General features: G+C 35.9%; 1 protein-coding gene across 2 annotated transcripts; it reads left to right on the top strand.

The window, feature by feature from the left end:
- The first annotated feature begins 7,312 nt into the window (after positions 1–7,312).
- LOC107831253 (uncharacterized) lies at positions 7,313–14,280 on the top strand. Of its 2 annotated transcripts, none has more exons than XM_016659006.2 (12): positions 7,313–7,795; positions 10,341–10,909; positions 10,991–11,080; positions 11,175–11,414; positions 12,047–12,268; positions 12,343–12,643; positions 12,725–13,038; positions 13,127–13,239; positions 13,321–13,430; positions 13,533–13,609; positions 13,700–13,781; positions 13,986–14,280. In XM_016659006.2, the coding sequence occupies exons 1-11, from the start codon at positions 7,546–7,548 to the stop codon at positions 13,778–13,780; spliced, it is 2,367 nt and encodes a 788-aa protein (XP_016514492.2). In that variant the 5' UTR covers positions 7,313–7,545; the 3' UTR covers position 13,781; positions 13,986–14,280. The 2 variants fall into 2 exon arrangements, with proteins under 2 accessions (XP_016514492.2, XP_016514493.2); XM_016659007.2 differs by having other exon boundaries at positions 7,318–7,795; positions 13,324–13,430.
- Positions 14,281–18,305: the final 4,025 nt, after the last annotated feature.

Raw genomic sequence — 18,305 nt, forward strand, 5'->3', positions numbered from 1 at the left:
CCTACGACATGACTTGCTCTATTATCATTTTGTCATGCCCCAAACCTGGGAAGGGGGGAGGGCTGGCAACCGGTGTCGTGCTGGTCCGAGCGAACCACTATGTAACTCATGATCGTTCGACCAAAACTAGAACATACATAGGTTGAGTTAACTGACATAGAAACATCCAAATACATATCTGGGCATATGCTCGAGTCCAAAATCACCATTCAAATCTAACAAAACCATCAAAACTTCAATCCGAGGTCAAATACTAAAAAGTCAAATTTAGTCAACTCTTCAAACTAAGCTTAAATCATGAAATTCATTTTTCCAAATCGATTATGAATAACCTGAAAACCAAAACTGACGATTCACACAAGTCATAATACATCATACGAAGCTACTCATGCCCTTAAACTACCGATCAAAGTACAAATGCTCAAAATGATCGGCCGGGTCGTTCCATAGAGTGTTTTGGCTAACTGGTGATTTTGTTCATCCCGTTCGCGATGAAGTGGTCATGTTTGCGAAGTTTTTTTGTCAGACAAGGTTCTAGCCTTCGTGTTTGCATAGGACTAGGTAGTGTGGAACATCGCGTTCGCGAAGCATAGCTAGAACTGGAGGCAGTTTAACCTTCGCGATTGCGAGGGTACTACCCCGATCACGTACAGTACTGCTGGATAGTTTGCGATCACGTAGAGTAATACTGGACAGTGAATTTAAGTTGTCATTTTTAGGATTTTACTCATTATTCCATATTTTGAGCCCTAGATTTTGAGAAGAGGAGATTTTGAAGAGAAATTTCACTACTACCTTGGAGGTAAGTAATTTCTACTTGGATTTGTTTATATATTGATTACCCATGAATTTCTACACCTAAAACTTAGAATTTTGAAAGAAAAAATTGGGATTTTTGCCTACACTTTAAGAGAGTGTATTTTGGGATTTGAGTACAAGTTGTCATTTTCAGGATTTTACTCATTATTCCATATTTTGAGCCCTAGACTTTCAGAAGAGGAGATTTTGAAGAGAAATTTCACTACTACCTTGGAGGTAAGTAATTTCTACTTGGATTTGTTTATATATTGATTACCCATGAATTTCTACACCTAAAACTTAGAATTTTGAAAGAAAAAATTGGGATTTTTGCCTACACTTTAAGAGAGTGTATTTTGGGATTTGAGTACCGATTTAGATTCAATTTTGGAAACAAACTATATATTTGGTTGGAAGATTATGGGTCATCGAATTTTGGTATTGGTTTCGGATTTCGAGCATGTGGGCCTAGGTTGACTTTTGAAAATTTCTTCAAAGATCGAACCTTTATGGATTGAGATCGCTTCCTATGGTATTATTGACCTCCTTGGATGATGTTTGGCTTAGATTTGTGCAATTGGAAGGCTAGATCGAGGTTTTGACGCATTTCGTTGGCTATGATATTTGTTATGTGTTGGGGGTTACATATATGCGAGGTGATGAGCGTATATGAATGCACTGTGGTTATTCATGAATTGGGAAGATCTTAAGCAATTATATGTCTTGTTTTGTTATCATGCTTCTTTGATAACTTGTCTTCTCCAATTTTAAGACTACATGAGCTATCATTCATGCTAGAAATCATATCTAGGCTATTTGCTTATTTGTTGAGGCATGATAGGATTATTTTTGCTATGTTAAGCTATTTTCCTTAGTCGTAGTCATACTTTTCAGTCATGACATTATTTTTGCATTTTATATCTCTGTCATTGTTTACTTTTTATATTATATCTCATATGTCATTGGTGTCCTTGAGCGTGACATGAGTTTGAGTTGAATTATTGCACGTTGGTATATTTCGTATGGTATGTAAAATTATGTTTCTGTGAGATGTTGACATATTGAGACTTGAGCGATTGATGATTGATTTCTAGTCATAGAGCCATGTTGGTATTGATAGTGAGGTGACGTGTGCCCTAGGATCCATGTTTGTCTAAGTGATATCGATCGTTGACTTAGATCCGATCAATGCCTGGGCTAGAACCCTCCCCTCCGGAGTCAGTTAATAACCTATGGGTATAGGCACACGGGTCATATATGTGCTTGGTAAGGGACTTGTGTTTGGAACACGTATAGTGCTGAGTGTGTGTATGATTTTTTCATAGCCATTTTGCCAAGCATAGTGAGAGTGCTGAGATTATGATGAGGGGTAATTTCTGCCAGGCACTATCGATGTGCTGAGATACTTGATATTTAAATTGTAATTTTTTGTTGATTTGGCATGTATATCTAATGTGAAGGCATATAGTTGTATTATTTCTAATGCTAATTGGTATTTGATGACTCTACTGGATGCTTAGAGTTTGATATTACAGGTTTATCTTGTTAAATTCGTGTCTAAGTGAATTCTGTGGGAGAGTTGATGAGTTGACTGAAAATCCCGAAAAACATGCCTATTTCTCCTCCTATTGTGTTAAGCTAAGTCTGTTATTATTTGAGCAATTTTTCTTTATATCTAATACTAGGATGTTATTGTTGTTGTTGGCCGTGGAAAAGTGAGCATTGCACCTTGCCAAGCTTGCCACTGCTTACCATCGAGGTTATACTTTCTACTTATTGAGTACATGGGGTTGGTTGTACTCATACTACACTCTATGTTTCATGTGTAGATCCAGGTGTTGTTGATCGTAGTAGTTTCTTGTAAAGGATCCAGATTAGCTTGGAGATTTCGAGGTAGCACAGTTGTTCCGCTTGTAGACCTTGAAGTCCCCTCTTTTATCTTATGTTCTTACTGTTCAGTCTTCCAGACAATATTGTATTTTGTTCAAACTTTATATTTAGTACTCTATACAGCTCATGCACTCGATGACACCATGTTTTAGGGTGGATTAGACTTCATTTATTTTTACCATTCTACTACTTGAGATTTATTTCATATTATTGTTAAAGTTTATTTCCGCATATTTGTTGTTGGCTTGCCTAGCAAGTAGTGTTAGGCGCTATCACGGCTCCGGTGAGATTTTGGATCGTAACAATTATGATCCATGAATTAAATGGCAAAGCACATGTTCATGCGACTTAATTAAATCACTTGAAAATATAATAAAGTATCTCGAATATGTACACGTACGCGTGACATAATTTTGACACGCAAACTCGACAAGGACAACATGTGACTTGTTTGAGATAATTACCATAATTTTTTTAATCAAGCGATACAAGGCGATATAGGCGAAACATGATTCCTTAAGACATAAAATATCTAGAACTAGTTTAAGCCAAGTTTAAGTTGATTAAGCGACCCTGCAGAACTACGGAATTCGAAAAATGCCTTACACTTTCTTCATGGTCAACATAATTTCTTACCCTGTCTTATGTGTTCACGGACCATAGAAAGGAGTCAAAAAATTTCTTGATTATAGATAAATAATTGGTAACTTGGAACACTAAAAACGCTCAATTCCAAGTGGCAACTCAAAAAATAATAAAACATTCCCTATTCAAATAATGTCAATTCAATTAGAAACACTTTTTTTCTCCATAAAAAGGAGGTATGGCAAAAGTCATTCATCACGAATCCAGCAATGACAGATGTCGACACATATCAATATTTACTTTTGAAATTTTGAACATTGTAAGTATGCTTGTTATTGTACTTGCTAATATAGAACATATCCTTTCGACGTACTTCACTACGCGCAACTTTCACTTGCAATTCTAAATCTCACATGCTACCACATATAATGATTTACTATTTTTTTTAAATAGAAGCTAAAGGCCTTCTTCACGACAACTACCTTCAACGTCCCAACTAATTCCTGCTTGTTCTCAAATATGTTTTTGAGGAAAAATCAGTTGCGTATTTATAAATTTGGCTCCCTTGTGTTCCAGGAGCAACATTATTTGCAACAACGCTATGATGCTGGCACATCGTCACCTATTGAAATATCTATATTCATTGTATATTCTTCATTATGATCTAATCCATGAATATTATAATCATCCAATTCTTCATTATTACTTATCTCTCCAAAAACTAATGATTGTGGTGGTGGTGGTAGTGAAACTTGTTGAGACCTATCAATCACATTTATCCTTATAATAGGCCTAACACCATCATTAGCAATATCAAGAAAATACAGTTTCACATGCTTATTTTTTATGAAAGAAGGAGCTACTTTCACCTTATTGGCATAGAGGTAATCATATAGCTAAATGAAATATTATTAGGTTCATCTTTTAACTGACCATATTCAATTAGTCTCTCGACTAACTCGTTAAAGGAACCGCTCTGAGGCACAACAACAAGTAATGCCGACGTCGACTTAGACTGTCATTTCTACTATTTTACGGTCTCTGCCCACTCACTCATACAATCACCATCTACTACGATACTGTCCACCATATTCGGCAAATAAAATCAATATAATAAACCAAGAATGGTCAATGACCAGCAATCAAATTTTCAAATATCTAAGCAATGATATAGATCTTTTTACCACGTACCTTATGATATATTAAAAAATATATCTCTTACAATAAATGACCAACACAATATACTCACATACGGCTGATTAAATAAAAAAAATTTAATCTTCCTCTTGGAATGCAAAAATAAAAAAAAAATACAATGATACAAGTGAGCTAAAACAAGAATGGAGATAGAGGAAGCTTGGGAGCTGAGATTTGCTAGGTATGGAGCAAAATCAATGCTAGCTCAATTATCGAATTTGACTAGAAGTACTTGTAGGGCACGCTGGAAGCGAGTTATTTATCGAGGGAATTGATTTGATTTCCTTATAGTTTTGGCAAAATATACTTATTTATATTTTAGGCCAAATTATATTTTTTAAGACTTTGGGAGTAGGGTAGAATACACCTTTTCACTTTATTAATCCTAATTCTCCCTAACCTTAGAAACGGGTTACCTTGCAAACAATAATAACTTGAGGGTTAGTCCACCAATTGAGTTTGTAAAAAGGGCCGATTATACTAAGCTCCATTAAAAATTGGTACGGTTTGTTAGTTAATAGCATGTTAGACCAAGCTTCTAAAATCATCTTATTTTGGAAAGTTTTCTCAAAAGTGCTTTTCAAACATGTACTTTTGGTGAGAAACAATTTGTGTTTGACTAATTAATTTGAAAAATCACTTTCGAGCATCAATTAGTGTTTGATCAAACTTTTAAAAATTACTTTTAAGTGTATTTTTCAAAAAAGTACTTTTAGGAACAAGTTACTTTTTTGTACTTCTCAAAAATTGTTTCTACTTTACTCAAAAGTATTTTTTTTCTTCTAAATATTTGGCCAAATATCTTAACTTTGGGGAAAAATACTTATGGCCAAAAAGAAGCTTGATCAAACGGACTATAACTACTCAAGATTAACCAGTTACAATTACTCGAAGTTTGAACTCATACAAATGAAACTCCATGGTATTTAGCTAGCGTTTGGACATAGATTTGATTGAAACTTGAAAGAAGAGTTTTTGAAGTTGTGTTTAAAATAATTTTTGAAAGTTGAAGTTGTGTTTGGACATGCATTTTATTTGAAGAAAAATTGAAGTTTTGAACTGTCCTAAACCAGTTTTATGGAACTTGAAAATTTTGAATCTTTTTCCCTAAAACATCATATTTCATAAATAAATAATATTTTAATTTTTTTTGTTAAAAAAATAAAGCCAAAATCTATGGAAAACGGGAGCTTAGAGGAAAGTGTTTGGTCATTCATTAGTCGAGTTTGAAGCGATTAAATGACAAAGGTAAAATGGCCTCCAGGCCACCTAAACTTATAGATGTTTGTCAACCCGGTAAATGAATTTTGAATTATTTTATTTTAACACCTCAACTTAACAATTTGCATATTAATAGATTTCTTTGATCATTGACTATGTTTATGTGGCAACCATATGTGTGATGTGGCAATACTGGGTGCAATTCACCTAATTTAGGTGTGTGGGTATAAATTAATTGAGTAAAAGAATTCTAAAATATAAAAATAAAATAGAAAATCCACCCCCACCCACTCTCCATTTTCTTCAAAACCTCTTAATTTAAGAACTGCTTACTCCTCGTCTTCTCAAAATCCCCACTCCCTCCCCCAACCAAATTTATTTAAAATCCACTTTAGAAATTACGATTTTCTTTACATTCCCAAATAATAATATCACTCACAACCATTTGTATCAAGAGCTTACTTTTTCTACAGAATGCAGGTAGTCTGACAACATAGATGGTCGAGTAAGAGACGTCAGGGATTGTGAAATTGAAGAAAGAAATCAAGGATTGGTCGGATCAGTACGACAAGCTTACCAAAAAAGCAGTCTAGTGATTTTTTTTACCACAAACGAAATAGATAAAGTATGGTTTCAAATCTTCCCAAGTCCACAAATCAATTCAGCAAGTTCGCTTGAGCCGAAAAAAGTTCAGATGGATGAATTCCAATTCACAAGGGTATGAAATCCCTCTTTGAAGGGAATATGATAACAAATTTGTTGTTTTGCTAAACGAAAAATAATAAGAGAAGCTTGTTACAATTTGCAAAAATTTCGATGATACAGGTAGCATGAACGGTGATACCAACCACTATGAAACTGAAGAAAAAAGGTGAAAAGGAAGAGAGTAAAAATAATTTAAAATTTTGACTTTGCTTATGTATTGATTTGATACTTTAGAGTAGAGAAGGATGATGTTTATGGAAGATTAATGGTACTGGTGGAAGAAGAAGAAGAAGAAGAAATAAGAAAAAAGGAGAATGATTTTAGAATTTTTGATAAATTGGTGAAAATAAGTTGGGACCCAATAATCATATATATCAAATACATAATAATAGACTAAGAATATGATAGGTCAGCCATGTCACACTGCTTCAGAGTTGAGAGACACGCTCAACGGAAGGTGTTTAGTATTTGCTTTTTTACCAAGTTGGAGTGTTCAAAAGGGAAAATTCTAAATTAATTTATCGGGTTGATAAACAGGTAAAGTGGCTGGGAGGTCATTTTGCCATGACAAATCATGCCACTACTTTAAGTGCCCGTTTGGACATAAATTTAATGGAAGATTTTTTCAAAAATTTTTTACTTTTTTTTCAAAATCAGCATTTGTTCATAAAATTTTCAATTTTCACTTGAAGATGCATTTTGAAAACTTGAAAAACTACAAAAATTATTTTTCAAAAATTTTCACTCAAATCATCACAAAACTTTAAAAGCAACCCAAACTGAAATTTATGTCCAAACACAACTCTAATACTATTTTTACTTGAAAAAAATTTTCACCATTTTTTCTAATTTTACAATTCTTATGTCCAAACGCCTACTGAGTTTTTTTAACAAAACGGGTCATTAATAGGCGGATGGGTCGGTTATGTCCAAGTCTTATCCACGCGGCATTCATAGCATTAATTCCGCTGCAAGCTTCCCAACTTTAGCAAAACTAGGGTTTCCCCAAACAAATCATATGAAAAAGTGCGCAACAAGAAAACGCATATAATCTTAAGCTTTTAAAGAGTCCTTTGAAAGATTGAAAATTCTTAGGTTTTTCTTTGGGAGTTGGTGAGAAATCAATCAATTCGTGAAATTTGTGAAATTATGCCCCCGAAAGCAGTAAGAAAGACACCTACTGGATCTGGATCCAAAAGAGGTGGCCGTACAGCTCGTGGGATCCCAAAGTCTCAGGCAAAGACCGAATTGAAGGCGGAGGAGGTCGTTGAGGAAAAGCCCGAAGTGAAAACCGTGGAACCGGAGCCCAAGGAAAAAACCGTGGAACCGGAGCCCGAGGACCGGGCCGAAACTGAGATGGAGGCGAAATCTGTGGAGAATGGGGCGGTTTCGGAGAAGAGTAAGTATTTATTTTTGAAAATTGATGTTCTAAAGAATTTATTTGGATTATACTTAGTATAGTTGTGCTTGTTTTGCTGTGTTTTGTTCTATGCTTTTTGTTGGCAATTGGCATATTAATTCTAATAGTTTGGGTTCTTGTAGCTTAATAAAGATAGTGACAAAAAAATATGTCATTCAAAAAATAAAAGACTTTATGGATCTAGTTCGTTGTTAATGATTGGTGTGGAGTTTACTTCTGGTAAATCTGTGGAGAAAGGCGTGGTTTAGGAGAAGAGTAAGTCTGTAAGTATTTATTTTTGAATTGGTAGTCTAAGAATTTTGTTGAATTAATACTTTGTTTAGTTGTGCTTGTTTACTTGGATTTGTCTATGTTCATAACTGTTGGGGATTGACATGTCAATTGTAATAATTTGGGTACCCTTTGTTTGGATAAATAATTTGGGTTCTTCTTGTTTAACAAGAATAGTGAAAAAAGGAAAAAGCTTTATGGGTTTGGTTCGTAGCTAATGGTAGCAAAGTTTATTCTGGTGGACATAGCTGTGTAATAACATTATTGCAGGAGAAAATGGATTTAGTTAGGGGTGGGCATAGTTTGGGCAAACCCGAAATCCAAACCGAAATTCGAATATTTTGGATTTTTGGATTTTGGATTTAATTTTTAAAATTTTTTATTTTGAATTGGATATTAGATTTGGTACTTCGAATTTTTGGATATCCGAAAATCTGAAATTATTCATAGGCCAATAGTAATAAGTTCAATACCGTATCCATTAGATATTATCTCATATATTCAATATTAATTACTAAGTTATTGTGAGAATACTTTCTATTTGGACATGGTTTTACTATTTTTACTTCTTATCGGCCATATTAATGTATCTATTGTATTTTTTTATAATAATTTCATTACTCGAATACTTCATTTGGATGATTGTGGTGAGAATGAGGAACTTTTCAGGCAATTTAACATGAGTACTTCATTTGGATATTCATTTTTGTAAAAAGAATAAACATCTCAACTTATTAGCTCAAAATCGAAAATCCAAAATATCCAAACTGATTAATCCGAAAGCGAACTTAAAAAATCCGATCAAATCCGAACTTATTTAGATTGGATTTGGATTGTCTTTTCTTCAATCCGAAAATCGAAAATCCAAACTGAAAATTTCACATGCAATCCGAACTGCCCGAACGCCCAGCCCTAGATATAGTCTTATTTGTCTAAGCCTTGGTGAGTAGAGTTACCCTGTACCCGCACTGGTGGTAAGTAGGTATGTTGTGGATCTTGTGGAATAGTGGAGATGCGCACAAGCTAATACTGGACACCACCATCATAAAATACCCATGGTAGAAATCTTGCTTAGTGTGATCGGTTGGTCTAAAACAATAGGTATTTATGTATTAATCATCTCATTATGGGTAAAATAGGAAGTTTAAAGTTAAATTGTTGCTAAATATATAAAAGTATAATTCTTTTTGTGGGACAAACTAAAAAGGAAAGCGCATCACATAATCTGCTTGTTTTGCTGTGTTATGTTTATGTTTATAACATTTGGGGATTGGCTTGTCAATTGTAGTAATTTGGGTTCATCTAGCGTAATAGAATAATGATAAGAAAAATAAACTTTTTAAGGGGTCTGTTCGTTGTTAATGGTAGATGTGGAGTTTAGTTCTGGGGGATATAGCTATGTGCTAATATTATTGCAAGAGAGTGGATATTTTTTCACTTTCACCTATTTTAGATATTTTTTTGAGAAAAAAAATACCTATTATAGAAATCCTTTCTTACTGTGTTTATGCTTGAAACTGTTGATAATTGCTATGTAAACTGTAATAATCTAGGTTCTGGTAGGTTATTTTAGGAACTGTGTCAAAAAATGTTATGGGTCGAATAGAAATGAAAGAACTAAATATAAATATTATCTCAACAGAACGAGGATATGAGAGGATAGTGTTAATAATATCATGTTTGGTGAGGGGAAGCTGTGAGCACCACTTTAATCTTATGGCCTGCTAACTTTAGATTAATGAAGAAATATGTCTCTATGTGCGCTTTCAAGCTTCAATTAAACGAAAATTAAAGAAGCGAAGCATCCCCAAGAGATGGTCGAGGCATATGAGTTATGACCCTCAAAAAGCCTTGTGGATTAGTAAAGGTGCTCGCAAGCTGGTCTCAACACCATCTTTGCGGGGAAAAAAAGAGGAAAGAACGAAAAAAGGCGGGACTTTTGTTGGGAACTGGGGATGGATGAAAGCTCCCTTATTCTTCAATAAGGGAAGAAAGAAGAAGGAAGGATTACAGTTGCTTCCACATGGTCAGTTCTGCCAAATTTTGTTATTGTGATCTTTCTCTTGAGGAATTTCGTGCAGGTCTTTTTAAGTTTATGCAGAGGCATCTTTTGATGATCAGCTATGTCTCGATAGAGTTGGACATTGTTGACAGCTTACAGGATTGCAAGAAATTATGTTATACTTGGACTAAGAACCTTTTACATTCTCCATTGACTGGCCTGCGAAGCTAATTTCTTTTTTTCTCGTGGCAGAGGAGGATGATGTGAAAGAGTCAGTCGATCAATATGAAAAAGGTGAGCGATTAGATTTGGAGGATAATGACCCTGAATATGAACCTGAAGAGTATGGAACGGTTGATTATGACGAGGGAGAAATGGCACATGATGACATTCAGGAAGAGGGAGATGAAATAGAAGAAGAACCTGAAGAGGGAGATGTTGGTGAAGAGGAAGAGGGTGATGTTGTTGAAGAGGAAGAGGGTGATATGGCTGGAGATGTTCACGAGGAAATTGAAGGTGATGAAGAAGATGATCATGCTGGGAAGGAGCATGTTGAGATGGTTGATGCAGCCGAGGAGGAAGAACATCATGAAGTTGTTAAAGAAAGACGTAAGCGAAAGGAATTTGAAATATTTGTTGGTGGCTTGGACAAGGATGCCACTGATGATGATCTCAGGAAGGTCTTCAGTAAAGTTGGTGAGGTTATCGAAGTGAGGCTTATGATGAATTCTCAGACAAAGAAGAATAAAGGATTTGCATTCCTGAGATTTGCCACTGTAGAACAAGCAAAACGAGCTTGTACTGAGCTGAAAAATCCAGTGGTATTTTCTTTATTCTGCAGTTTTCATGTCACTGATTTTAATTCCTCATCGAAGGTATTTTCCTGACAATGGAATTTCCAGGTTAATGGCAAACAATGTGGTGTTTCTCCGAGTCAAGACAATGATACTCTGTTTTTGGGTAACGTATGCAAGTCCTGGTCAAAAGAAGCTGTAAGTAGACTGGGCAGATTCATATTGTCACCAAACACGATTCGTAGTTTTTAAGAGCTGCTTAACTAGTCATTGATGTTTGCTTTCTCTCCAGTTAAAAGAGAAGCTGAAGCATTACGGTGTTGACAATATTGAGGATTTGACATTGGTCGAAGACACTAATAATGAAGGAATGAATCGGGGATTTGCTTTCTTGGAGTTCTCTGCACGTTCGGAGGCCATGGATGCTTTTAAGCGGTTACAGAAGAGAGATGTTATGTTTGGAGTTGATAGGCCTGCAAAGGTGTCTTTTGAGGATTCATTCATCGATCCTGGTGATGAAATCATGGCAGAGGTAAACTCTTTGGACCTATATCTATATTTTAATAAAAGGGACTACGGCACTGGTTAAGTATAGCTATGCTCTAATAGCCTCTTCTGTTGCAAAGAGAGAAGAACGAATAAGGACACTGCATGTATTTTAGTCTTTCCTTTCTACAATCAATTAAATTTATGGCAAGTGCTAGCTGTTCCAATTTTGTCTTCCCGTTAACTTTTAATCTGGGTAGTTCTGTTTTCTTCTTTTCCCATTAGTTTTCTTCTGATGAATTTGCTGCTTACATTTGAGTCAGTTGCTGTGCAGCTATTTGTTATCCGGTTGTGGGTGAATTATTTATTTTTGATGAACCTATATATGAATTTACTTTGTTTTTATGGTATTTATGTTATGTTATGGATTTTATGGTATTTTATGTTGTTCTATTATGACTCTATTGATAGTACTAATATAGTGTCTCTTGTCGCCTCTTTGAGCCGAGGGTCTCCTGGAAACAGCCTCTCTGCCCCTCGGGGTAGAGGTAAGGTCTGCGTACATATTACCCTCCCCAGACCCCACTTGTGGGATTTACACTGGGTTGTTGTTGTTGTTGTTGTTGTTGTTGATGATGAACCTATATATGAATCTGGGTGACCATCTCTTGAGTTCAGGTTAAAACAGTGTTTGTTGATGGTCTTTCGGCATCTTGGGACGAGGATCGCGTGCAGGAACTTCTTAAAGAATATGGGAAGATTGAAAAAGTTGAGCTTGCCAGAAATATGCCTTCAGCCAAGAGAAAGGACTTTGGATTTGTCACCTTTGACACCCATGATGCTGCAGTTACATGTGCTAAAAGCATTAATAACGAGGAATTGGGTGAAGGAGATAACAAGGTTCGTTTTATGTCTTTAAGTGACTAAGAATATGTGCAACTCCTGTGAGTATTTCTTATAGTTGTATATTTCAGGTTAAAGTTAGGGCCAGATTATCAAGACCCCTTCAGAGGGGCAGAGGAAAATATGGTGGAAGAGGAGATTTACGACCTAGGCATATGCCTCTGCGTAGTCTCCGTGCCCCTTGGGGTCGTACAGTTCCACATAGTCGCCCTATTCGAGGGACTAGAGTTAGTACACGTTTGCCTCCTGTAGTTGGTCGTGGTTTTAAACGACCCGCAACATTGAGGGATAGACGGGCAGTGATGGCTTTGCCTCCTAGGGGCAGACCCATGGCTCCACCACCTAGAAGGTCATATGAACGGAGACCACCTGGTATGAGATGATTTCCATATTTCATTAAGATCTGCTGGTTCAGCTCTGCTTATTTTTAAATGACTCATGACTAAATTGCAGTTCCCTCTTATTCAAAGAGTAGCTTGAAGAGGGAATATGGACGGCGCGAGGAAATCCCTCCTCCTAGAAACAGAGCACTAGCTGAGTATCCTTCGAGGGTTCATTCTGACAGACGTGCATCATATAGGGATGAATATTCTTCCCGCGGCTCTGGTTACCCTGAAATGCCTAGAGGTAGTCACTCTGCAGGAAGGAGAGCTTATGTTGATGATGGATATGGGCAACGGTTTGAAAGGCCTCCTCCATCTTACCGCGATGGACGTGGTCGTGAATATGACTCTATGTCTGGTTCAAAACGTCCATACAGTGCAGTGGTAAGTTATCTTAGCCATATACTCCAGTTAGATATTTACTTGATCTGCCCAAGAGATACAAACTAATTTAGTGTCTGTTACATGCCAGGATGATGTTCATCCCCGCTATGCTGAGGCAGGTGTGCGCCATTCTCGTGCTCGTTTGGATTATGAACTTGGCAGCGGGAGTGGTTCTCAATATGGAGATGCATATGGTGACAGGTGCCTTTAATTATAGTTAAGTGATTTCTTCCTCTTTTGCAAACGTTGGCACTATATTTACATGCCTGATGTACATATCAGTAGACTTGGGAGATCAAGTCTTGGATATGGTGGCAGCAGGAGCTCCCTTTCTAGTCAAGATTCTCATGGGATGTATAGTAGCAGTCGTCAGGGTATGAACTATGGTGGAGGTCTGTTCTTTTGTTTTTTGGGAAATCTGGTTATTTCATTTAACAGTTGTTATTACACGTCTGTTTAGAGAAATCTGTCTTAATTTTTATTTTGGTTTGCAGGCTCCTATGGTGGAAGTGATGGGGATGGAATGTATTCATCCAGCTATGGTGGTGATTACATGTCTCGTGGCAGTGATGTATGCTTCTACTTTGTTGAATTCTGTTGGAAGCTTTAGTGTCTATCCGATGATAACTGTTGTTCCTGTTCTTCTCTGACGAATCTTCAGGTTGGCTCCTCGCTTTATTCTAGTCGTAGTATGGGTGGCAGTGGTTATATGGGAAGTGGTGGGTCTGGTTCTTACTACTAAGGTATGTCTCTTTTTATTACAACCATCGTATTTTATTTGGTCGTCATGCTTTAGAGCTGAGTATCCCATACGAGCTTGTGATTCCCTCCTCCCCCTCTTCCTGTGAAAATGAAGCTGGGAAGGTTTTTCTTATGTTTCTTCTCTGAAAGAGCTGTATTTCAAGATATGGAGCATTTGGTCACCCACCGACTTATTTATGGTACAGATTTGAGTTGACAAAAGAGCCTGCAGTTGGAAGTGTTAACTTTGAAGCCCTATGCATTGGCATGCCTCTGAGGGAGATGGAGTTTATCTGTTATCTATTGCTTCTTTGTATATGTACGGCTAGATAATTTAGCATTAGAGGTTGTATTGCTCCGAAGCATCTTGGATTCTAATTGGGAAAAGAAACATCTGTTCCTTTTATGATGTAAGGAAATTTGAGTTATGTAGAGCAAACAGAGATCTGTTTATTTCTGGTATATGAGCATGCAATAATTGCTATTGGTTTCTCCTTTTAAGAATTTGCTGGAAAAGTGGAGGAGCTATGCTGCATGATTATTTCAAAAGAAAATGATTCCTAAAAGCTCAAGTTACCTATTAGCCAGTCATGATTCTTAGGATATATTACAATGGAGGATCTGTGAGAGTTCTATTTGGAAGCTTTATATCCAGTTGTATTTGATATTATCATCACAAAGTTTATCACAGGTCTCAAAGATCACCAATAAAGAGCTTAATTTTGTAATCAACGTGTTGACTTCTGTACCGAGTTAATGGATTGACATGCATTCCAAATTATCTATTTGCTTCTGGATGATGAGTGATTAATGGTTTAATGAGGGAAAATGAATGTATTTTGATGGCTTGAGAAAGAAAGCATCCATGGATGTCATGGGCTGAAGTTACTCATCGCCTAATTTTATTCCCGAGAGGAGTGAAATTGGATTGCTATAAATGCACCAGAAATTGGTTTCAATGAGTCAAAATGAATGTATTTTGCTGCTGTGGTCTCAGGATTGGCAGATGATGAGTTCTTAGCATTGGATAGAAAATTATGATGTCTGGTTCTCAAGTCCTTGCAGCTTGTGAGCTGTTTCTGCAAGAAACGTCATTGGTCATTGCTTATGTGTAGCGTGATCCCTGATTGCTTTCTTTTGATCACGAATATCATCCTTTTGGGACTAGCTTCTTGGTGTTGTACAGTTTGTTTTGACAAACTTGGTTTATGTATTTCTGACAGCTTAAACTGCAGAGAAATTTGAGGAACTTGATAGTGCATAACTGTTGGTCTATCTTAGAAGTATACAAGGATGAACAATTAGAAGACTTGCATTGCTTGTGTTCTTCCATTATTTGGTGATGCACTCTAATATGAAAGCTTGCTTATGACGGAAAGTTGTCCTTGGAGTGATTGTGCTAATCTTGTGAGTTTCTGTGGTTGATCCTATACACTGATTTGTTAATGCAGTGGAGGTTGCACTATGAAGGTAGAGCAATTACATATAGTGAGGCATTTCATGTGCTGCTGTCAGTCTGGCAGTTTGCCCCAACTAGAATTATGACTCATAAGAAAGTAATTAACAGTGTCATATTTCCTATATGTGGCCCTTGCATAGTCTTAGTCTGTGATTGCCTTTAATATGCATGCTATACATGATGGTGGATAGATACTTGGATAACAGTGGGGCAGCTTGTGCGCACCTCGGCTATTCCCACCGTATCTGCTACCTCTACTAGAACAGTTGATGGGTAACTCTGCCCACCGAGACTTAGGCAGATGTGAAGCCTAGTGTTTTGTCTCTGCAGGGGTTTCTACTATGATCTTCTTGGCTTGCACCTACTTCATTGACCATTAGGTCACATACTTGGGTGCTCTAATAGTAAGGCTGGTAACTGTTTATTCTCTTCTGTATTCTCCTCCCTGCATTAACGGCTGCATTGTTCTCATGTACTAAGCTTAGTTGTTGTTAGCCTATTTTCATTGGAAAACACATACATAAAGTTGCTGGTCTAATTTTCCCCTATAGAAGGAAAAAGGGCCCCAAGATTTTAACTTACTAATATTAGTGGAAGTCAAGATTTTGAGGTAGCCTTCACTTATAAAAGTTACAGTGTGATCTGACCATTGTGTTAGAGTTTGATGTTGGCACTTGCAGACAGGCTCGAGCTGGGATGCGGAATATTTTTTGTTTGTGTTTTCATGTTATTTCATAGATAGTTTTAAATTCCTGTAAATTATTTGCATCTTTCTTGATTAAAAAAATTCCTGTAAATTCTCTTCTGGGTGATATAGCTTGATGTTGCACTGGCTCTGATGTACTTGAATCTTATCAGTATGTTTGTTCTTTTCCTAGTTGACTGGCTTTAATGGGGGATCGTTATACAGAATCTAGTTAACTTTGTGATGATACAAAAGTTGTGGGTAGTTATTGCATCGTCAATTTCTTTTCAAACTAGCATCAATACACGCAATGCACCCATTTAGAAGTCTACTATTGAAAACTAATAGTAGAAGAGATATTTGCACCCCAATACGTAAAAATCTACTAATAAGTAATACATGACTCCGCTCTGCCTCCAATGGTGTTGTCTCCTAGGGTGTCACACTCTTTCTATTTTAGACACTTAAAAAAAAGAATAGCACCTTACTATATTTAAAAATAATTGGATTTCATCATTTTGTGTTATTCTTAATGACTATTTTATTAGTTACAGAAATGTTATGATACATTTGAGTTTTTTAAGTTTTAAAGGTTTTTATTTTTTCTTATATTCTGTTTTCAGTTAAACACGTTACATAAAATGAAACAGAGGGATTAGATGATATATTAAGTCCACTTGCCAAACTTTAGACATTCTTGCTAAGTCGGAGAAACCCCAATTAAATGTACCAGCAAGAACTTCCTTCTGAGGAGGTATTTGCTACATATCCCGTTTTGATTTTGGTTTTGCTTTTGCTTTTGACTTGGCACACAAAATGCAAGTTCTTTGTTCAAAATTTTCCTTGATTTTCTTTGATCGGAAATATGAAGCACGAGAAAACTTATAGCAAACAAAGAAAGCATACTGTTTATCTGATCATAGGAAAAAAATCAAAAAATATTAGCACCCAAGGATCAAGGGTGTGACCTAGTGATAGATGAGACGAGTGGTTGTGAATTTTGAAAATCAAGTTTCATTCTAGTTAAATCCTAGTATAGACAAGATATTCAGTAATTTTCTCATCTATCTAAGTTTTAAGGGGTATAATTACTCGGTATCGGTATTAGGCGAAGATATTGATTATAACTAGTTAATTAAAACGGAAAAGGGTCATATATGCCAGTGAACTATGCGAATTAGGATAGATATGTCCGTCGTTAATAGTTTGACACAAATACGCTCAATCCGTCCAATACTTGTTCATTCATGCCCTTAGTTTAACGAATCACTATTTTGTCTTTCTTAAATAATTAATAACCAGACCCGACCAAACAGAGGGATTAGATGATATATTAAGTCCACTTGCCAAACTTTAGACATTCTTGCTAAGTCGGAGAGACCCCAATTAAATGTACCAGCAAGAACTTCCTTCTGAGGAGGTATTTGCTACATATCCCGTTTTGCTTTTGGTTTTGGTTTTGCTTTTGCTTTTGACTTGGCACACAAAATGCAAGTTCTTTGTTCAAAATTTTCCTTGATTTTCTTTGATCGGAAATATGAAGCACGAGAAAACTTATAGCAAACAAAGAATGCAAACTGTTTATCTATCATAGGAAAAAAATCAAAAAATATTAGCACCCAAGGATCAAGGGTGTGACGTAGTGATAGATGAGACGAGTGGTTGTGAATTTTGAAAATCAAGTTTCATTCTAGTTAAATCCTAGTATAGACAAAAGATATTCAGTAATTTTCTCATCTATCTAAGTTTTAAGGGGTATAACTACTCGGTATCGATGTTAGGCGAAGATATTGATTATAACTAGTTAATTAAAACGGAAAAGGGTCATATATGCCAGTGAACTATGCGAATTAGGATAGATATGTCCGTCGTTAATAGTTTGACACAAATACGCTCAATCCGTCCAATACTTGCTCATTCATGCCCTTAGTTTAACGAAATCACTATTTTATCTTTCTTAAATAATTAATAATCGGACCCGACCAAAATCTGCTGACCCGATCCGTTAGGACCCGACCCACCCTTATTTCAAAGATATTTTTTGATATATTATTTTTGTTTGATTTAGAAATTATGTGATAATCATATTTATTTATTTGAGTAATTTGATAGTCGATTTTTTTAATTGTTATACATCATTTCGGGAAGTAATCCTACTAAAAGTAGTAATTGATATTTATTTATTATTTTAATAATATAATATTCAAATTAGTTTGTGCTTTCTTCAATCATTTTACAATCTATTTTTATTTTTCTCAGTGGTGCTTGTTATGAAATAATATTTGTTATGAAATAATTGATTAATAAAAATGGAAAAGAAGCGCCACTGTTTTAACATTGCTGCTTGTTATGAAATAATTAATTAATAAAAATGAAAAAGTT

The sequence above is a fragment of the Nicotiana tabacum genome, chromosome 1 (assembly GCF_000715075.1).
Source record: "Nicotiana tabacum cultivar K326 chromosome 1, ASM71507v2, whole genome shotgun sequence".
Classification (NCBI taxonomy): domain Eukaryota; kingdom Viridiplantae; phylum Streptophyta; class Magnoliopsida; order Solanales; family Solanaceae; genus Nicotiana; species Nicotiana tabacum.

What these genes read in the sequence shown, in the direction of transcription:
- LOC107831253 (XM_016659006.2), top strand. Translation starts at nt 7,546, where the DNA reads ATGCCCCCGAAAGCAGTAAGAAAGACACCTACTGGATCTGGATCCAAA. An exon ending in CTGAGCTGAAAAATCCAGTG is followed by an intron (nt 10,910 to 10,990) that starts GTATTTTCTTTA and finishes TGGAATTTCCAG; the next exon opens with GTTAATGGCAAACAATGTGG. An exon ending in AACGTCCATACAGTGCAGTG is followed by an intron (nt 13,039 to 13,126) that starts GTAAGTTATCTT and finishes GTTACATGCCAG; the next exon opens with GATGATGTTCATCCCCGCTA.